This window comes from Aptenodytes forsteri, unplaced genomic scaffold, assembly GCF_000699145.1.
Source record: "Aptenodytes forsteri isolate BGI_AS27 unplaced genomic scaffold, ASM69914v1 Scaffold53, whole genome shotgun sequence".
Classification (NCBI taxonomy): Eukaryota; Metazoa; Chordata; class Aves; order Sphenisciformes; family Spheniscidae; genus Aptenodytes; species Aptenodytes forsteri.
The window spans coordinates 2,411,088-2,433,928 of NW_008795909.1; the positions used below are offsets into that span (position 1 = coordinate 2,411,088).

Sequence of the window (22,841 nt, forward strand, 5' to 3'; positions counted from 1 at the left end):
GACCTTAAAAATCAATACACCCCATCCTGGAAGTTTACTGGGCCAGTGACCTTGGTGTTAAGAGCTTTAAAACCTCAGTTGTGCTCACTCTGCAGTCAACGAGCCAAAGGCCTTTTTCAGCAGAAATTCCCCCTTCAGATTCATGGCTTGATAGGCATTTTTCAGTGCACAAAGGTGCAAACTGAGATGGTTTGAAAAGGCCTTTTTTTTTTTAAAAACATTGACCACTTTGGTCATGAAGAAGGGGAACTCAATCAAGTGCTTTACTGTGTCTGGAGAAGCTGATGTTCCTCGTCTGGCACATGGGCGAGGAGGCTTCTGGACGGGGACTCTTGGTGGCCTGTGCAGAATGTGAAGCACAAGAGCTTTGTAGCATCTGAAACAGTTTTCTGCCTGGGTTGAGATAATGCCCTCAGAGCTGCTGCTGCATGCCTGTCTTGAACTCTGCAAGTGCTTCATGAGCTCAGAGGCGGTCAGGGAATCCTAGAAGGGAGAAATGGCGGGCATCTGCTGCCTGAATTTTATCTGGTTTTGCTTTAGTCCAGTGACTGCTCCCAGTAGTGTAAAGGTAGTGCATGTTAAAGACCAGAATCTTCAGCTTTACCTGTCCAAAATGAGCATCCTAGCATCAAATGGGGAAATCCAGTTCTCTTTCTTGCCTGCTCTTTTTCCATCTCCTTGCTTGCACTGTCATCTTACTCCATGATGGAGTTTGATGTTTGAGCTACGCTTAGCAAACTAGCATTTTTTAAGGACATGTGCTGGGATAGCTGTTGTTTGATTCCCGAATGACCCCTAGACAGAAGGTAGGCACCTCAAAATTCGCTTCAGTATACGAGAAACATACTGGGTAACCCAGGGAAGATGGAGTCCTCCTGGGAAGGTGCCGTCCAGCAATGCTTTCAGCACTCTGGGGAAGTGTTTTTGGAAAGTGGCTTTATCAGAGGGTGTCACAGACAGGGTTTTCCAGTCTCTCTTTCGTGGTCCTATGCTCTTGCATTCTGTCCAAGATACCATTTACATGCCTATATGTTCTGTTGGTTGCCTGGCGTAGACTTTAACAAGCAGGCCAACCAGCCAACCTTTGATGGGGCCTTCAGAGTTGGTAGGCACCTCTGATGATATAAAGGCTTCAGCAGGTTTGCAAAAAAGCAAAACCTTTGAAAATCTCTGTCTCTCCTTGTATCCTCAAGCTGAATGAAGTACAGTTTCTGCAAGGTCTAGCTGTTCGAACAGCAGCTTCTAGTTTAATTATCAGAAACTCTCTTGGTAATCACACTCAACACCTGCTGCAGTTTTTGACTTCATTATTTAGTCATGAGAAAGTATTTAATTGTATTACCCTGTCATTTTCCTTTTCAAGTGCCATTAATGGGCCTAGGGATATGTTTGTCGTTAAGGTCTAGACTAGACATCTTGATTCGGTTCAGAGGTCTGGCACGGACTCCCGGTATGATTTTGAATGAGTTGCTTGGTCTCTCTGGACCTTGATTCCTCTTCTGTAGAGTGGCTATAAAATGCATCTTTTCCAGCTTTTGTCTAGTCAGAGTATTAGTCAACTGGAATGGAAGCTGGCAGAGGGCATCCGATTGCTTCCTGTGAACACATTAGAAGGGTAAATACCAGGGAGGGAGAAGAGCTACTTAAGCTAAAGAACAGTTTTGGCAGAACAAATGCCTATAAATAGAAGGTGGATAAATTTGAGATGGAAATTCTAAGAAAGTTTCTCATCATCAGATCAGTCGAGTTCCAGAGCAGCCTTCCAGGATGAGTCAGGGGGAAGAACGATCTGGTGCGTGAGGTACATTTCCACCCCTCCTAAAATGAAAATGCATCGTGTAGGCCAAAGCTACCTGCTGACTCTTTCCCTGCTGCTGCTGCCTGTCTGTGGTGTATCTACCAGTCCTGCTGCTGCTTTCACACTACTGCAGCAAAAGTGCTGCAACAGCAATAGTGTCAGAGGCATCAGTAACAGAGCTCAGGTGTGACATCTCTAACTTTTTGGGGGTAGAGTCTCTTAAGGACTGGCAAATGCTCTAGTTGCCTTTAGCATGGACCTTGACCAGTTAGTGTGCAGGATTATCTGGCATGTTTTTTATTCCAGTGAAGGGCTGGTCTTCATAATGCCAAAGGTTCTCTTCTTGGCTAATATTTCCCAGATATGGCTGCATTTTAGCTCATGAGACAGTGAAATCTGAGTGGAAAGAAGATGGTGGGATCATTAATAGTTTTCCCAGGTTGGTGATTCTGAGTTTGGCATTCTTTCTAAAGGTTGCCAGGTATCAAACATCACTTCTGGATGTTAAAGGTTGAAGTATTTTAATCTTGACTCATTTTCCTACTCCTTTTCTCATGCTCTAGGTTGCCAGATGGATGCCAGAGACAAACAGCTTTTACGCTCCCTGCGCCTGGAGCTCTGCACAGAGGTGCTGGTGGATGGAATTGTTATTCAGTATCTCTACCAAGAAGGGATTCTCACGGACAGTCATGTTCAAGAAATAAAATCCCAAACCACCAGTCAGAGGAAAACCATGATGCTCCTTGATATTCTCCCCACCAGAGGACCCAAGGCTTTTGATGCATTTTTGGATTCCTTACAGGAGTTCCCGTGGGTTAAAGACAAACTGATGGTGAAGCGTAAGGAAATGACAGTACAAGATCCTGCAGGTAAGGCCAGGATTGTTGTTGCTGATATTTTGAAGCTTGTTCTCAAGCTGTAACTTTGAAAGTACTGAATGTACCAGTAATTTCAAGTTATGCGTCATGTAGACATGGAGCGTGATACCAACAAAAGGGGACAGCCTGAATTTCCTGGAAGCCAGCCAAACACCAGGAAGTATTGCAAAGTTTGGGGAGTGAACAGGGCTGAGTTTCAGGAGACCGGGAGGCAGCAGGAGAGGCTGCCTTGGGAGATGCTGGGATGTAGGAGGACCCAACTCCATTACCTCAAAGGGAACGGGCTATAAAAAGTAGTGTTGACTAGCTGCAGAACAGTCTCTTCACCATCCATGCCTGATTATTGTTTGTTTTATGTATGTTTTACAGTGGTTTGTTTCTGGATTGTTCATATTAACAGAATTTTTATTTACTTTTATTACGATTTTAATGTCATTTTGATTCAGTATCATATGCTAATTTAGGTTTGTTTAGTTTATTACGTTTACTGGAGTGCAAATATCTAGGATCATTACTTCCAAAATTACTAGCCATTGCTTAGTTTTAAAACAAATTTAGGAGCTAACCGATTTAGTGGGTGTTATATAATCTTACTTAGTAAAATCTCTGGCTTTCTGACATTTAAATGTACCTCTAAAACTAGTTTTCTGGACTTGATGTTTGTTCAGAAGTGATTTCTTTACCAATCCGTGCATGCAATTGTTGAGCTGTTTTGAAGTCAAGGCGACTGCTTAAAATGCACGTTCCTTGCCCTAGATTCTGGCAGCATGCACTGGCTGCTAACCTCATGTTACCAGCAAGACGGTGAAATAGTCCTCACTTGGGAACATCGTTTCCAAGCAGTCCGATTAACCTTTCTCCAAACCCTCCACCCCCCCGCTGCCCCATTTGAGTTTCATCATATGTATTTTGATGCCCATGACGCGTGCTTTTTCCAGTGTCAGTATGCTTTGCCTGAGACTGAAAGCCTGTGAAGATGGGTGACTAAAACCCGTTGACCGTCATGTGCACCTGCGTCCCAGTTAGCTGCATGTTCAAGAATGTTTTGTCAAGATCTGCTGGACAAATCTGACATGATCTTACCTTAGGACATTTTTAATGGAATATCGTGACAGCTTGTCTTTCTGTTGCGTCTCTGTGGAGGTTGCTTTATGCTTGCTTGGAAATGGGTAAATAATTTTCAGAATTTGGGAAATAAATGTCCTGTGCTGCACATAGGGGAAAGCACTGCAAGTTCTCAGCACAATGCAGACTCGTGGCATTGAGTGTGTTGGAAAAGACCTTGCTCACTGTTATGACAAATCCTGTCATGCTAATGCTCTTTATTTGCCTTACAAATCAGCCTGTTTGTTTGCTAATTGCTGGTTAAGCTGTTGAATAATCCTTACAGTTCCAGAAACGCACACACAGCCATCAAGTGCAGTCAGGATCGCGTAGTTTGTTACTAGAAAAATTGTTTCCGATTTTTGTTAATTTGATCGCTTTGTGGATTGCTTGTTCCCATTCTTGATCGCTTGTGACTAATGTGCTGGATTTATGCATGTCAGGTTCTCCGGTTTCGAGTGGGCTGACTGTATTTGATAATCCTATTGCCAAATTTTGTGTGTAAGTTAGAAAAGGCTTCCAGATTAGATCAAAGGTTCCTGTTATTTTTACTGTGTCAATACAGAGTGTAAGAACAGGATAAGAGGCAGATAGCCAAGTTCGTTTTAATATTTAGGCATGTTCTTTAGAAGCCAAAGAAAGAGAGCACCATCTGTGCCCTAATAAATGCTGAGTGCACCCTGGAATGAATTGGAAACTGTGGTGGCATCATCAGTGCTGATTACATGCAACAAAATGTGGTTTGGGATAAAAAGCCTCGCTTTGCATTCTAAACAACAAACTTGTAAGCTTTTGTCTCGGCAGAGTACTTGAGCATATGCTTGGCCTTAAGCATGGAAAAAGCCATTGGCTGTAATAAAACTATAAGCATACTTAAAATTAAATGTGTTCTTTAGTGCCATGCTAGATAACTTAACTTCTGCCTTGTTGGAAACGGTTCTTATAAATGATGATTTGTCAGCGGCAATTTCTTTTAAAGAATCCATTTGCAGTGAAAAAAGCCTGCCACATACATACTACCTTTTTTTAGACCCTAAAACTTTTAAAATTGAAGTTGGTTTTATGGCCCCAGATTTTTAAATCTTTTTTTCCTTTGAATCATGCGTACTTATGGAAATCGCATGCCTGCTGTTCACTTGTTTATGCTCAGTTAAAATTCTGTTTAGTCAAGCAAAATATCTTCAGTTTTTGCAGATCTTTTGCAGGACTAAGGACTGGTGGCAAGTTGTTCCTCGAAGGAAGGTTTTATTTTATAGTCTTTCACTTCTCACTGACTACACGTAGGATTTGTAAAGTCAGTAAAAGTAGACTATTAGGTTTTCTCTATCTGAACGTAAAAACTGTGGCACGTGCACAGTGATTTTTCTATGTAGACCTTTGGATTATTGTGCATTTTGTTCAAAGAGATCAGGCTTTCTATCTTTGCTTCGGCTGAGAAATATAGCTTGTTGGTTCCCAGTTAAAAAAAAAAATCAGAACTGTAATTGTTAAGAAGCTTTTAATTTATTTTCTTCCCCTAGTAAAAAAAAACAAAAAACAAAAAAACCAAACCAACCGAACCAAACAAACAGCAATTTCAGAAGGACAGAAATAAAAACATTTTTGGTGATGTAGTGTAAATATGATCTGGTGGACTGAGCAGCTACGAAATGGAAGCCAAAGCCTGAGACCTAAACAAGACACTGCCACTGACTCATCGGGAGCCTTTGGGCAAATTCTTCCAAGGCAATGGATTTATTCGTTCCCAAGTTGTGTAACTCGGCGTAATGTTCATGGAGCAGCATAGGGTGTAACTGTAAATTGGCCCAGGATTCAACCCAGAGTATGCTGTTTGGCTGCTTGTAAATAAATGAACTTTAAAACCTGTGATATCCTGAGTTTTATTGCTGAACATCAATTGACTTAAAAATAATAAGTTCTGTATACTGTTACCTGCTGTAGTTCCAAGGAACACAGAAGACCCTAATCCTGCAGAGCACGAGGAATAGTTTTTCCATGGGAATCAGGAGAGTGACATGCAGGCAGGTAGGGCCACTTGCATCTGTATAACTACAGCAGAGAGACCCAAGATTCCTTCCCCTTGCTTGTTTACTTTATGCACAGGACAGCATTTTGTCTAGGGTCACCTTTTTCCTCTCTTGTATGGATCTGTCAGATGGCCACAGCTTTGGGGAAACCTTTTCTTAAGGTAGGGAAAGCATCATTGTAAAACCCCAAAATCTCGAGAAGAAGATTTAGTGTCATGTACTTTTAGAGGTAAATATTTATGACTTTAATTGTTTTCAAGATGATAGGGTGTGTTTCTTGCTTGTGTAAGAACCTGTGATAAAACAGTTCACCCTGTGCAGAGTGGTATTGCAAGACTTAATCATTAGAAACATCAACTGCAGCATGAGTTCCTGGTTTTGAAGATCAAAACGTCTGCCATAGTAAGAGTTAACAAAAATAATGTGGCTCTGTTTTGTTGGAAAAAGACTATTCTGGTTTTTCTGCCCTAGTTTGGATAACTTTATGCCTTTGTTAGGAACATAAATATTCAATACAGTATTATAATTCCTATGAAAAACTACAGCTGTTGGCAATAGAATTCCATTCTTTCTAGGAACAGCAAACAGTTACCCAATATTTTTTGCACTGAATAAAAAAATATAATCTTTGACGGTGTCTGTTTATCAGAATGTTTTTTTATTCTCTCTCCGCTCGGGAATTTCTCTGCCCAAGTATTATATTTCTCTCTATACTATATGTTGCTATAAAATTATTTATTTCTAAAAGTGTTAGTACTGCACCTCTTTGTAGTATAGATGATTTCTCCATTCCACAGGAAATCGCAGCGTATTGAGAAAGAGAAAAGTCCGAGATACAGCGTTTGCCAAAGGAATCCTGCAGCAGCCGTTGCTATCTGGCAAATGTTAGTGAATTTGGGGCATGGAGTTACACAGAATCGTCTTGGGAAAGCTGTTCTCTCACAACTAAGCAGGGAATATTTTCTAATGCATGATTTTGTTGTTGTTGTACCTAGTCAGCAGTCTGCATTAGGGTCCTGTTAGACTTGGGTGAGGTTTTTTGATTTGAACAGATGATGTGGTTGGGGTTTTTCCCTGGATGTGTCGGGAGCGTGTGTTCTCGTATAGCTATATAAAGCTTCATGTTGTGTAACACTTTGGATGAAGCATGCAAGTACAAAACAAAGCAAAACATGTACTTCTGCTGAGAAAGCCATCCTTCCCTCCCCCCCAGCTTTCCCAAAGTCCTTTTTCCACAGCTGGGTTGTAGGTTTCTAAGAATTCGGATTCAAATGCAACAGCATTAGGATATGGGGACGTTTAGCATCTCTTCTTACCTTTTGTTGGCTGCTTCCTGCCCTCTTCATATCCTGCTTCCTCTCACGTCTAATGTGGTGAGGAAACAGCCTGGTCTCTTGCCTTTTCCATTTTGATGTCAGATAGGAGAGCAGCTGATGAATTCCTTTTCTCTCTCTAAAATGGTGGACAGAAGACGGTGTGGTTTTTTTCCCTTTCTTCTCTTTCCCTCCCCTTTCTTGTGTAGTCCTGTGGCAGAAGGGGGAGTTTCCTCCCATGTATGTCTGAAGGAAAGGGATGGGCTTAGCAGCCTTGGCCACACTGGATTGACCTGGAGATGAAGGAATGCCCTTGTGCCACATCCCAATGCCTGGAGGCTATAGAAAATGTTCTCTGGAGAGATTCAAAGGCATCCTCCTAGGAGAATTTCCCAAACTCTTTTCCACATTCCCATCTCCCCTGAAAATCAGGTGTTACATTTACGGCTTTGGCCTTGTGCCTGACCACAGCGAGATCTGTGAAGTCTGGCATTAAAGGTTTGTGCACACAATATTAACAGCGTGCATCATGACATGGACAAGTAATCAACTTTCCTGGTTCTGCAGAGCGTTCTGTGTATGTGTTTTGGTTTTAATGTGTGTATGAACGTAAGATTTTCTTTTTTCTTTTTTTTTTTTTTTTACAGTTTAAAGAATATTTGCTTTGTTGCTTTTTTGCCATGTTAATAAGCAGCTGTGTTTATGCTGTTAAGAACTATAGTGTTTCCTGTCCAGTCTCAAACAGTTTCTTTCAGGTAAGTTAATGGAAAGATATAACCATACTTGGTGTCATCCTCAGTAACACAAATATGTGAGGCTAATAATAATATAGATTTAATAAAACGTATAGTCCCTGGAAACAGGAGAGGAGGAGTGAGTTCTGGCAACAGAGGTGTTTGGGCCAGCTGTGCCTGATCAACTACTCATAACCAACGGTACTAAGAGGAAGCAATGAGTAATTGGGATTGAAGACTCCCTGGTGTACGGAATGGAGACATCCGTCTGCTGACCAGACCTGATGACTTCCAAAGTTTTCTGCTTCCCCAGGGACTGGATCCAGGACATCACAGAGGTTGCCAAGGCCTGGCCAATCATCAGACTTTGCTACTCTCTCATGTGGGCACTAGTAATACTTCAGCAGATTAAGGATTACTGCGGGGCTCAGTGATCCCGTGTGAAGAGATGGAGCCCAAGCAGTGTTCTCCATCCTGCCATTCAAGGGGAAAAACCTGGGCAGGGGTGGATGCATCCTGCATATTCACACCTGTCTGTGCACATGGTGTCATGGCAGCACTTTGGACTCTATGACCACAGGACCCTTTTCAAGAAATGAGGACTTCTAGGGACAGATGGGATCAACTGGACAGTGTGGGGCAAAAGTGTCTTTACCAGCAGGCGTGCTGGGAGGAAGTGGAAGTCTGTACAGTTGCAGCACTGTGATGTCATTGGATTTGCAGGGACACGGTGGGGCAGTTCACACAACTGCAGTGCCATAGTGCACGGCCTCAGGTTCTTGGACAAGGATGCCATTGCAGTCTCTTCAAAGGAGTGTCTTGAATGCACAGAGCTTTGCTACTGCCTGGGCAACAGGCTGGTCAAGAGCTCCTGGTTTAGGATCAGAAGGGAGCTCAGTAAGAGAGACATTGTGGTGGCATCTTTTATAGGGCTTCCCAATCAAAAGGAGGTACAGCCTGGAGAAGGGAAGATAGCAGCTTTCCAATACCTACAAAGAGGATATCAAGAGAAGACAGGGATAGGCTCTACACAGCAATGCATGGTGGAAAGATGAGAGATGAAGGGTGTTAGTTGAAATGAGAGGTTCTCACTGTCTCTAAGGAGAGTTTTTCATCATAAGGGGAGTCAAGAAGTGGAACGGGGACCCAGAGAGGTTGAGTAGTCTTCATCCTTAGAGGTTTTCAAGACCCAGCTGGATAGAATACTGAGCAACATGGTCTGATCTCAGAGCTGACCCTGCTTTGAACAGGAGGTTGGACAGGAGACCTCCTGAGGTCTCTTCCAACCCAAATTTCCCTGTGATCCTATGAAGCCTTCTTAAAAGAGTGCTTCTGTTGCAGGCCCTGGTTTTCAGGGAAACTAACCACCATGGTGTTTACTGGGAATGTGACAGTACGGCGATCCAGGAGACTTCTGGAATGCAGAAGGGACAATATCTTGATGAATGTCCTAGATGCCTAGACTAAGGGAGGTGCTTTACTGGCCTTGCTACTCACAAACAAGGGACAACTGTTTAGGGATGTGTTTGTTGATGTCAGTCTTGCCTGCAGTTACCATGTAGTGCTCAAGTTTAAGATACTGAGAGAACAGAGGAAAGCAAGTAGCAGAGTAAAGGTCCTGGACTTTACCTTGTTCATGAAACTGGTTGATGGGACACTGTAGGAGACAGTTCTGAAGGACAAAAGCACCCAGGAGACCTGGCTGATCATCAAGGAAAACCTCTTCAAAGCACAAAAATGGTCCATTCCTACGTACAGGAAAAGCAGCAGGCATGGCAGGAGGTCAGCTTGGCTGAAAGGGGAACTCCCAGCTGAGCTCAAATTCAGAAAGGAAATGTCTAGGAGGTGGAAGTGAGGACAGGCTACCCAGGAGCAATATAAAAGCATTTTGTGGGCTTTTAGGGATAGAGTTATGAATGGCAAAGCTCATCTGAGTTTGAAACCATTCAAGGATGTGAAGGACAACAAGATGGGCTTCTACAGGTACATGGGCAGTGGAAGGAAGACTAAGGCAACCACCGATGAAGGGGACGGGAAAAGGCTGGGTCTTCATATGCTAAGCCTGCTGTCAGTGGGCCCTGGTCTCTGTGCCTAGTAGTGGAATTTGGATGAGGGAGATGCTGTTTATAGTAGAAGAGAATTGAGTTAGGAACTACCCGAGTAGAGTGGACATACACAAATCCACGGAGCTGGATGGGATGTGTCTGAGAGTGCTGAGGGAGCCAGCCTATGTCTTTGAGAGGTTGCTTTCTGTCATGCTTGGTAGGCTGTGGTAAGCCAAATGCACAAAGTGCAATAAAGTGTCTGGAAACAGCCAGCTTGAGTTTACCACAGGTAAGTCAAGCTTGACCAACTTGATTCTTGCCTTCTGTGATAAAATGACTGACTCTGTGGATAACAGCAGTAGCTTTCATTTAATTGACTTCAGCAAGGCTTTCACCACAGTCTCATAGCATTCTTGTGGCTAGCTGGGAAGGTATGGACTGAATGGGTGGACTGCACAGTGGGTGAAAAAAAGGCTGAACCACCAGGCTCAAAGGGTGGTGGTCAGTAGTTCAATATCCATCTAACCGGAGGCTAGTTATGAGTTGTGTTCCTCAGGGCTGACAGTGGGACCAATTCTGTTTAACCTCTTTGTCAGTGACCTGGGTGATGGGAGGGACTGTATCTTCAGGAAGTTTGTAGATGAATTAACTTTGTTTGCACACTTGTCATTTTGTGTTCTGGGATCTTCTGAACTGTGCCTAAAGCAGAAAGGCAGGATGACTCCAGGCCTTGGGGATCATTTGACACAGGAGAGCGGGACTGCCTCTCAGAGGGATCCCAGCAAGCTGGATGAATGGGCCAGCAAGAACCTCATGATGTTCAGCAGAAGTAAGTGTAAAGTCCTGCACCTGGGATACAGAATTCTCGCAAAATAACACAAGATGGGCACTGACTGGCGAGTTGCAACTCTGCAGAAAAGAAGCTGGACGTCTTGATAAACAGCAAGTATGATGATGAAGACTAACCACACACAGGACTGCATCAGCAAGAGGAAAGCCAGCAGGCTGAGGGAAGCGATTATTTCCCTGTAGCTGGTACTAGGAGGCTGTATTTGAAATACTGTGTCTAGCTTTATGCCACCAGTACAAGGGAGAGATTGACAAACTAGAGAGTTCTGTGGAGCACCACTAAAATAGTTTAATGTGAAGTACAGGGAAAGGCTGAGACAACTGAGTTTGTTCTCGGAGAAGAGAAGGCCAAGTAGACTCAGCAAAGGTAGAGTCAGACTTTTCCTACAGGTGTGCAGCAAAAGGAAAAGAAGTGGCAGCCACAAGTTGTAGCAAGGGAAATTCTGATTGGATATAAGGAAAAAAATTTCACAAGACAGGTTAAGCACTGGCCACCAGAGGTTGCGGCCCAAGTAGGGTTGCCCAATGAGGCTGTAGAATCTCCATCCTTGGAGACAGTCAACACTCAACAGTAGAAGACCCTGAGCAACCTGATCAGACTTTGAAGCTGTCCTTGCTTTGAGCAGGAGGTTGGGCTAGATGACCTCCAAAGGTCCCTCCCAACCTAAATTTTTCTGTGATTCTGTAAGCTTGGCATCACACTCTGTGTACTCAGTAGGTGGGATTTTAATCCAAATATAACTGGTGCTGACATAGGACACTTTGGATATGTATGCCAGACTTCTAGTTCAGATTAGAAATGTGCTTTTTAAGTGAATTGGAGTGTTTGAATTAGATTTCTTTCAAGTGAATCTAAACAGGGAAATGTGCTCCGGGTGTTCACAGAGTCTATAGGACCAGACTAGAGCCAGTTAGAAGTGAAACCTTCCAGCTGTGTATAGTCTGCATGCCAGATCCTCAGCATGATCTGTATCGGTCTATAGGTCCTCTCCTATTGCTCTGTACTGCTTGCTAATATAGACATAGCCTTTTCTGGCCAGTGGATGAGGTGGTTTTGTCCATAAACACCTGCAGTCTTGGAATCCTTTCTTCCCAAAATTCTGTGTTCATACATACATATAGATGTAGATGTGCATCATATCAGGGATGCTGCTGCATGCAAATAAATGCATTTTTTTCTTTGATTATTTAAGTATCTCTATTTCCCAGAGTTTATAGTACTGTTTCTCATCTTGGAGTATGTCCATTCTAAATGGCTTACAGAGTTCACTACCTGTAGTTTTCCATTAGACAAAATATCTTAATTCTCTGTCCATTTTCCTCCTCAACTTGCATCACAGTATGATAAAATCATGCCTGTGTCTTATATTTCCAAAAACATGCATAGTTGCAGTCCTCTGTGATCCTTGAGATCTTTTGTTAATTGTTGCCAGCTTCCCACTGTTGGTCTTGTCTCAGGATGTGGCAAGGGAACCATTGAAAAAGCTTTGTACAGACAATAATAATTGTTTTCTAGAACAGACTGGAAACTTTCTTGTAAGGACCTGATCCTGCCGCTTGATAAAGCCACTTGTAAACATGAAAAAGCAAGATGCAGTTGTTATTTTTGCATTATGTCATCAGTATAGGCATTCTGTTGATACTAATTAGTGGCCTTTGTGGCCCATAGATATACACTAATAGATGCTCCAAAGTAACTGAGAGAACTTCCTACTTAAGACTTTGTAGACTTCTTTTCATGAATTTTTTCTTTATTAGTATTTTCCTTCAGAGCTGGCCAGCTCTTCTTTTAGCACCTCCAGAATTGCCTTGGAGCTCCATCTGAAAATGTTTGTTTAATTTTTGTATTCCCATTGCATGGGGAAAATCTATTGTCTTTCATAAATTAAGTCTATGAATGATGTTTTTAAAAAAAAAAACAACCAAGCGGCAAACACACCCACCTTAGCTTGCATGTGTTGTGGAGGCTGCATAGCCATCCAAAGTCAGTAAAAATGTTAACTAGTGTGTCACAGTGAAAGTCTGACTCCAGTGAAGTCAGAGGCTAGACTCCTGTTGACCAGAGCAGGACAAAGGTCTTGCCACTGATGACTGAAATGTTCTCTCTGGTGAAGGAATGGGTGCTATGCTGTCTTCCCTACAGTGACATTGCAGCATGTCTCGACCTTCAAAGAAAAATAATTTCTGCAGCTGAAAAGCTATTACTAGTTCAGACTCCACACTCCTTTTGCCTGTCGACTGAGAATATCAGCAGTGATGTGACTTACTTCTCACTGGGAAATGTCACTTGCATGGCAAAGGTCAGGAAGTTCCTCTAGGATACAGTTAATTATGCACCGTTATTGCCATACGCAACTAAGCTTTCCTTCCAGATTTGCTTATGGTCATATATATGTTTATATGAATGAGAACTAGAGCACCCAAGTATCACTCGTCATTACCTCAGAGTGATGCAGCTGCAGTTTATCTTGTTAGAAGATTTACGGTTTTGTATACAAGACTTTTAAAGCCAATTGTTATCTATTTGGCAATTGTCTGTGTAAACAGAAAACCAGTCTTGCTGCTTCTTTTAGCCATTGGACCGTTGTTCCAGTATACTGTCCGACTTTCTTTTTAAGTTTTCTTCCTGCTCTTGCTTCGTCTGTGAATAGATCATATATTGATGTATTGGCAAGGAGTTGTACACGCGTTTTGACAAACATCTCTGCTGCAAACTGAAGTGAAGATTCAGGGTTTCTTCCAATCGACATTTAGAGAAGGAGCCAATTTGATTTATACTATACAGTTTGTGTGTGCAGGAAATAAGCATTAATGCATCGGGTCAAGGGGAATAAATTGCCATTAGTGTACCACTTCTTCTGGCAGCCTTCTTAATCTTAGTGTTTCACCACCTTGCCTGGGATTTTCAAAAGGACTCATAGTTAACCCAAGCTCACGCAACCCTCCCCCCGTCAAGGTCAAGGGTAAGGTCCCCTTGGCTTTAAAGAAGGCAGTTTTAGTCCTGTGCTGATGCTTTTGAAAGTCTTACCTTTCATTTGTAGTTAATAATATGTTGAGCTCTTTAACGAACGGCCTGTTTCAGTCTTTGGATCTTTCTAATAAAACATGTGCTATGGTTGAGTGAAAGGACTTTACACAGGTAAAGGGTTGACTAAGCCCCTTGCCAGCCCTGGGGGTCTCTGGCTGGCTCTGGTGGGAGGTAGGCTTCCTCCACGGGCAGCCGGTGCTGCCTTTAAGCAGGGGCATATGAAACTTCAGCAAAATAACTGTTGAGAAAGGAAGGCTGGAACGCAAAGGAAAACCAGTACTTTCTAGTATTTCTGTGTGAAGAAAGTATTTCTTTAAATATGTTTTTATTTATTGTAGGCGATGGCTGTATTTGCTCAGCTTTTCAAAGCGACAAGACACGTTCTTTATTCTTACTCCTGTTTAATTAAAAAGTCATGTATTTCTCTGTGATCCAGTTCTGCCACATCCCACATGAGATTAGTTTCATCTTCATATCCTTGAACAGCAATTGCTGCAGTTAGGGTTGCAAAACGCTCTCATCATCCCCTCGGTTCATGTGCTCGTGGTGGATCTGATGAGTTCACCTGCAAAACACTTTTTTTAAAAGCAATGTCAGGTTATAGCTAGAAATGCTAGCCTTCTGTTTTCAGTAGAAATTAACTTGAGGTTCTTGGGGCGTTCCTCTTGCAGGCACCTGGATCCAAAATGGGAAGCCTTAAATCTTTCCCCGCCGAGCTGCTGGCTGCGCCCACAGCCAGGTCCCCGGGCACCGCAGCTTTTGCTGTCGGAGCTCCCTGGGCACTTCAAAGCCTGCTCTGGGCAGGTCCTAGGCTGGCTGCCTCTCGACAGTGCCGAGCAGCACGGCACCTCGCTCACGGCCGGCATCGGGACACGCAACCAGGCCTTTCTCCAGCGATCTCACCCATGGGGCCGAATTCTGTAGGTGTTTGCGGCACACACCTGTCAGATGGGGCTGCGTCCCTGCCAGCAGCTGGCAGCGAGGTGCAGCTCTTTGCATGGAATAGTTTAATATTAGTATGACCCCACAGTGTAACAGGTAGGATACCACCTTGTGACGACATCTTAGACACTTCCCAAGTAAGCACATCTATGGTTTATATGAGCGGTGCCCCGTCAGTTGTGTTTTGTAAATCTTTGGTGGAGGCATCGCTCCAAGAGAGAGCTCAAATCCTGAATTTTGACTAGAATAAAGTCCTTCCCAGTAGTTGAAAGGAACGGATCTAAGTCCCAGAAAGAGATAAGACAGGGCTTGAGTTCCTCTCCTCCTTGTTTCATCTGGGCTGAGGCAGCTTCTCAGCTGGTGTGCTGGCCTTTGTGAATCCCCTTCTTAATGCCCCTAACTTTCCCCAAAAATTGTGCACGGATTTTAGCGAAATAATTCAGACCTGTCCTGGGGGAAGGGGATTGATGATAAACCTGTGTCTCTTCCTTGCATCTGAATCCAGGAGAATTGACCCTGTTACTGAGAGTCTTGTTTTCATTTATCATTTGTTTATATATTTCATTTATCCTGGTTCTCCTATATAGCAATGTTATTGTATCTTTAAATGTTCAACTGAATGCATAATCTTCCTTTTCCTATGCAAACTATAAATACATACACTTCACTTGTCTATTTAAAGTTGTTACCCATGTCAGGGTTTTTTCAGCTTCCAGTATGATCAGTGGGTAGAATACAGGTAAGACAGAAATGTGTAATACATGCTTAGCCCAAATGTCTACCCTTTTATTAGAAGGCTGTTACCATACTTCTGTTTAGATAAAATTAAGTTGGCCGGCTGCTGGCATGGCACTGCGTTGATCTGATATCTTGCACAAGATGAAGGCCTGAAGGGAGCTCCTCAGTCTTCAGAAGGCAATGGTCATCTTACATGGTGTCCATATCCCAATTAGTGGAAACACATGCATTGCTAAAGTTTGTTTAATTGGTATAGCTAGTTAAGAGGCCTGAGCTAATATATTTTTATTGTTAAACTCAACCTGCAAACATTTGTTTGTGTGACTGTATGCATGTTAGCATGCTCATTGGCCTCAGTTGGATTACTTGCATCTAAATTTACTTTAATTATCCACAGGATTGAGCCATAATGTATAAACAGAGTCTGTAGGAGTGAAAACAACTGTGTTTCCACTGAAGGATGCACAGGGAGTCCAGGGGGATATTACAGGGTTGTATGTGTCTTGTTTGGGTTCTGTTAGTGTTTTTCTTTTGTTTTTCAATTTGTCACCTACAGTAGTGTAAAGAATAAACATCAAGTCATTTACAGAAAAAGTGAATCTCAGTAGTGTGGTGCCTTTCCGTTCAGACTAACATGAGGGAGAATTGGAGTGTAAACCCTGCTGTTCACTTGAGTTTCCTGCTCTAGCCTGCTGCATGACAAGGTGTTTTCCTGCCTAATGCTGATCAGAGGCATTCCTGCTGTGATTATATGTCCACTGCAGTGTTCATTTTGCCTTTGGTATGTGCACCCTTTTACAAAATTCTTGGCATACCAGGCTCTGGTTTAGAAGATTTCTCCCCGTTTGTTTTATGAAGCCAGATAAGAAGGGAACTGTGATTTACAGCTGTGAATTTATGATTTAGAATCATAGAATCATTTAGGTTGGAAAAGACCTTTAAGATCATCAAGTCCAACCGTAAATTTAACAGCTTTCTCTTCCACTGCTCAGTAGCCCATGCACTTGGTAAAATTCCTCCTGTATCACTGAGTATTTTTGTTGACAGGGATCATATTCTGATTAAGAAAGTACTGTGCTGCGTTTTCCTCCTCTTGTTCTGCCTGCACAAATGTACTGCTTCTTCCCATTCAACACCTCTCTGGTAAGTGCTGAAATCACTTTGGGACTTTTTTTTAAGAAAATCAATCTTGATAATGATAGCAACAGTAATCCCATGAGATTCTCTGCAAGTCTTCTGTAATCATCTGTAAATATCAAGTCCACGTAAATTTAACAGCTTTCTCTTCCACTGCTCAGTAGCCCATGCACTTGGTAAAATTCCTCCTGTATCACTGAGTATTTTTGTTGACAGGGATCATATTCTGATTAAGAAAGTACTGTGCTGCGTTTTCCTCCTCTTGTTCTGCCTGCACAAATGTACTGCTTCTTCCCATTCAACACCTCTCTGGTAAGTGCTGAAATCACTTTGGGACTTTTTTTTAAGAAAATCAATCTTGATAATGATAGCAACAGTAATCCCATGAGATTCTCTGCAAGTCTTCTGTAATCATCTGTAAATGTTAGGAAAGGCAGAACTAGCTTTTTGCTTTTGTGCATAAGCCTTTCACGTTGGTCTTAAACATTAGATTGTGTATACTTGTTAGTGTCTAGCCCTCCTGATAGTGTCCCCCAAGATGAAGTTCACCATTGTACACTTCTTCAGCTTGGTTTTTCAACTTAAGCATTCTTTTGTTGAGTGCTATCAAATATTGGGTAACTTCTGTCCATAAAACTTCAGAGGTCTAAGTTAAGGAAATATACAGGATGTCCACATCGTGATACTGCTTTCATGCCAGCTGATTCCTCCTGGTGTGAATCAAGGAAGGGTTATGAATTACTTGTGCAGGATACAGCATTACTAGTGCTTCTCGTACTAAATAATATGCTGTCCAGTTAAAATTGCAAACCCTCCAGTTTATGTACAGACAGACGCTATTTTTCATATGTGCTGTCCTTACCTTATAGGTTCATTCTGGGAAACTGTCATCATGTCAGCAACATTGTCTGAGATATACATATCCAGACAAGTCTGGAGCTCTTCAGGCTTCATCACTGCCTTGCATTACTGCCTGTGGGGTAATTAGGAACTCTTTCCACACGAGGCTGGAGAATACCAGAAGTCCTGGAATTGGGGATGTCATAACTGTTAATCCTGGAGCATCAGAGTGGGCGCACAGTCCCAAAGCATGCCTATTCCTGGTGGGGAGAGGGAGGTGGTAAGAGATTCTGTACTGCCAGGCGTTAATTAGCCTTCTGATTTGGCACCAGCTAACACTTGTACACCTCTAGGGTTTGCACTGATAAACAAAGTCCTTTTCTCCTCTTCTATGCCATAAGTGTGGCTTTTTGCTTTTTTTATTGCTCAGTTCCTATTGACTGTCCAAGTTGTTGTCGTAGCCCTTTCTCCTCCCATAGAGCTACCACCGTTTAGTTACTCAGACTCCTAATTTAATCTTGTGCATCAAGAAAAGCATTTATATTGTCATATTATTAATGAAGAGTTACTCTCTGAATAGATTAAGTCCTTTGGTTTATTGAGTAAGCTAATACAGGAGCAGGGTATAAAAGCCCCTGGAAAGCCACTTGTGATCCTATCCTTCCATGTATGCCCAATTCTAAATGGCTCCCTTTCTCCTTATCTGGTTCCAGTCATGTCTGAGCCACAACTTTTGAGCCTCTTCCCCATTCTGGATAGTTTTTTCCTTCTCAGTTTACTATTTCCATATGCATAACCCTTTCACAGATCAGTTATCGTTATAACATACAGTTGATTTAATTCTGAGACACAAAGCACATTGGTCATACATACCAGAGAAGAGTTCAATAGCATATCTGTGAAAAAAACAAACATCATTGTATCGCCTCTTCTTTAAAGATCTAAAAGCAAAGTTATTACTCGGACCGTTCTCTAGGATTGCATGTTCTGCCTTTGTTAGGATGTTTGGAGTGGGTACGTTATTATTTCATGTCCTTTCTTAGCTTCTGAGTCCAACGGTATTACAAGGTTAAAAAAAAATGTTGTTGGCACATAGAATATATAAAGTATGAAGAATTGACTGCTTTGCCTCTCCATAGGGAACTGCTGTTAGTTATCTACATGCTTATTTTCTGCGTGCACTGAAATTGGATATCGCGTTTGGGTTTTTGGATATCATTTCTTCCTTGTGTTAAAAATTGTCAATACCAAAATGACTCTGAAGTATCCTCCTTCTACAAAAGCTGTTCATCTTTCTGTTGCAGTGGTAACATTCATGCTTGCCATCATGGTCTTTTATCTTTTCCAGGTTGTAATATATCTGATATAAATTCTAGTGTACAGTTGTGATTACTGCTTTGCCCTTAAATCATTGCAGCTGTGTAGCAGACACCCACTGATTCCTGACCATAGCTGATGGGCTTACTCCTCATACTATGTTTTATAGATCTCCTCACCTTGGTTTTGAAAAAGGGGCTTTCTCAAGACTTAATCATAATCCTATCCTATCCTTGCATAGCCTACATTACAAACTTACCAGTGTTCTTTGCCTTGCCTTTGAGCTGTAGGGGCATATAGGCTTTGATTTTTTTTTCCCACCTGTGTGATCCATTATGTTATTAGTAATATTCCTTCCCCTACAGTAGTCTTGCAGTTGCTCAGGAAACTTCCTTACCCATGAAGTCTTAGCTGTAAAAGGAGAGATGCCTGAGGTTTTGTTCAGCATTTCCATAATATAGCCACTGGGATGAGAGATGATGAAAGGACAGCCACGCTGGTTCTACCTTGCTCAATATACCCACTGCGTCAGGGAACCCACCATTAACCTTTGCCAGGCTCTGTCAAGCTGGACACCCACAGCACCATGACAAGGAAGCTTGACTGGGGGAATCCCAACAGTGGGGTAGGACCTCTTTCCACTCCCTTTTGCTGTCCTGTCTCCAGACAGAGAGGTGCCAGGTGGCATCTGCTGGTTTCTTATGTGTCTTTGGGAAATGGTGTCAGGGATGCCTTGTTTGAGGCTCCCCTTTGGCCCCCTGTTCTTAGATTTTTTTGAACCCCTTGACCCTCAAGCCGCTCTCTTTTTTCCTTGATCATCATATACAGTCATTTTCTTAGTTTCCCCACATCTAGCCCTCTGATGCTTGTCCCAGGTAGGAAAGCCAGTCAGGACAGTGGTCTAGGAAAGGATAAGCTGAGAGTGAGCATTTAATCTCAGGGTTTTCAGTGACTGCTTTTTTAGGCATAGGTTTTAGTACTCAGTTTGTTTTTTTTATTTGACTGGAGGTAGTTAATCAAAGTTCTGTCTTTTAACACCACAGTCATCATTATTTTCATGCAAAGTGGTAATACAACACGTACCTGAAGGAAGTGTATATGCCATGTCTGGAACACCAAAATGAATTACCTCAGACGTAGAGGCAGAAGGCAATCACTCAAAACAAGGTATGATTTAGGATCAAGATACGGGAAATGCGCTATTAGATAATCTTCCCCCACCATTCCAGGTTTATAAAATAAGTATTGGCATCTGCACACAAAGGTGGTTGGTGCTTTAGGAATGCCAAAGAGGATGTAGCTATTTGACAGAACTACAACCAATTTTACGCTTGTTTTTGCCTACAGGTTATGAGAAAGTGTTGAGAGCTGTTCTCAGCTTTGAGTGGGTCACCCTGTTTTGGTAGCTTGAATTCAGAATATACATACATACCTAAGTAGTTTATTTCCTACGGGAAATGAATGTGTTTAAGTGGCTGAAAAGAGGTTGTTCAAGAGAATTGGTGCTTCTGGCAGACTGTGATTCTCTTACACTGTGGTGTGCCCAGGCTGGCTGGTGAACCTTTGGCCTTGGGAGGAAAAATAGCTGAATCTGTTGCTGTTCTTGGTGTTTTCTCATGGGGAAATATGCGTGATTGAATTACATTTAGTACGGAAGAGACATAAATGGCTTATCTTTAGAATTGTTTTATATCACTTACTTTTTTCCCTCCGTACAAGTTGGGTGTGTTATGCTCTAGGCAGCGCCCAGCTGAGCTGAGTTTTCCCAGAAAAGCATCTTGCACTTCGAATAACAAGTACATAGCAGCTGGAGCTTTGCCCCAGTACAGAAAGCGTGTGTATTACATTTGTACTGTAAAATACACCAGAACTTAGTTTCAGGGTAGTTTTCTTTGTGACTAAAGCCAGAGGAAAAGCTGAAATTTGTCTGTTGTCTACAGCTGTTTTGTAGAGTTTCAATTAATCTTCAAAGCCTAGTAATTGGTCTAGTTTCATTACGAAGTCTTGAAACGGAGCTTTAAAGGATCATTCCTGTTTGGAGATAAAGCCAGTCATAACTCTTTCTGCTACAAGTTGAAGATTCAAGTTTTGGTTTGTTTTTTGTTTTTGTTCTGAACACAGGTGAACTCTTCTAATATCAGGAAATTTTAAGGAAAAGGTGCTCTTGATGTATGAAGTCCTGTCCATTCTGTGTTTTCTATCATGTTTCTTAGTAGTTCTTGCTTTCTTGTGGACCATGAAAAACATGAACCACAGGTAGAATATATTTTTTTATCAAAGGTTTTGGTAAACCAACAAACTTCTGGGAACTAGGCAAGGCTGTCTTTTTGTCTCTCCTTTGTCTTCCCATGATATGCTTTTTTGTTTTTTGTTCTTACTGTGGTTGAACAATTGGACTGTAATCTGTAAAGAAAAATATGTAGTAGGACCTTTAGACAGTGACATGAAAAATCATTTAATTTGCTAATAATTTATTTTAATTGCTGTAAAGAACCTTGCCTATGGAGTAGAAGTCACTGCATCACCTGCTGACTTTTATTATATACATCTCAAGGTGAAGGTGCTAGATTTCAGGTCTACTCTGTGACCTGCCCTAAGGAATATGCAGGGGAAATCTGAACTTCAAACCGAGTTAGTGTTAGGTAACATCTCAGAGTAGAAACATCTCATATTCCCACCAGGCACTGGGACTAGCGAGAGAGCTCTTGTTAAGAGGGACAAAGCTCCCAGGCTTCTTAAAGGCTAGCAATGATATCTTTTTTTAATTAAGAAGCACATAAATAAATTAAAAAAAACCTTGAAAGCCTTGATCTTGCATAGGCACTTTACTCTTAGGCCCTGAAGCTTTTACAGTAGTTCATGTTTAAAACTCATAAAAGAAGATACAACTGGCTGGTATAATACTGAAGATGCTTAGAGCCTAGGGGCCCCGTAGCATGATGTTTCAGAGGATGCACTTTCCAAAGATTTGAACTTTCCTTGCAAGGCACCTCTCACTGCTGGAGGGGAATTAACACCAGGGGTGAAGCCTGGAAGTGCCAGGTATTCATAACTTACTATGGGAGACATCTTTGTTAACTACAGCACAATTTTTTTAGGGTTTCAGCAGATTGTGATCAGCACCTTGTATAGCATTTGGAAGAGAAGAGGAAACTGGTCTAAAGTATACGTTGTCATTCGACTGAGCTCATGGTTTCAGTAGCTGTGCAAACCTCAATTTTCCTTTACTTAACCTGTTTTGATTTGACTGTATGATATTATGCATAACCTAATGTTTTTGTCTTGCCCCGCTCCCCTGGGACTGAGATAAGGTTTGATGCTGATAATGTCTGGTGTGTTAATTGTCATGTTCTGCCTCAACTTGACTACTTTTAAAAATGGCACTGCATAATTGACTTTTCAGGAATAGTTGCTCTTTTAAAGGGTTCAGTTTGCTCTATCAGCAAGCGTCATTGCTGCTTTATGCTATTTTTTCAGAATTTCTGTTTCGAGTGATTTACAGCGCTTGAACTTCCCAAACTGTTCTTTAATTTACTCTACGTGGATCTTAATCTTTGTCCAGGACACACTGACTACCCACAAAAATTGTTTGGAAAAGGAATTTTCCTGTTTAATTCAGTAGCAAAAAATGATGTAAAAAAGTTAATGTAACTGTCTGCTCTGCTCCCATGGGTGGCTGAGGTGGGCTGCAGTCACACATGCCATCTTATTGTTCTCCTCCTAAAAAATGTTACCAAAGAAAATGGGGTTTAGATGATTGTTTGCATGACAATTGTGCCTGCAGAAGAGATACTTAAGTGGGGGACTCTGGTCTCAAGCTGGACCATGACTAAACTTTGTCTGGATGCCAAACCAAGATCCCAGAAATCTGCTGTCTCCTGAGGCCGTGCATGAGACCACTTGCCTCTCCCCCCAGGGTGTCTCAGGGGGTAGCTGGAGCATGACACCCCCAGCCATGGGCATGGCAAAGGGGGCAACGCACGGCTTTAATTTCATTTCATAGCCCCCTCTTGAGGGTTAACATTTTCAAGTCTTCCCCCCTCCCTTTATCGTAAAGAACGTAGGGTTTTTTTCTTCATGAAAACCCAGGG

General features: G+C 42.2%; 1 protein-coding gene across 1 annotated transcript in view; it reads left to right on the plus strand.

Annotated features, from left to right (window-relative positions):
- The first annotated feature begins 2,360 nt into the window (after positions 1–2,360).
- CRADD (CASP2 and RIPK1 domain containing adaptor with death domain) overlaps positions 2,361–22,841 on the plus strand; it is a 76,410-nt gene continuing 55,929 nt past the window's right edge. The window contains exon 1 of the mRNA XM_009284362.2: positions 2,361–2,667. Coding sequence (XP_009282637.1) covers positions 2,370–2,667 — 298 coding nt within the window. The 5' untranslated portion in view covers positions 2,361–2,369. The remainder of the gene's footprint in view (positions 2,668–22,841) is intronic.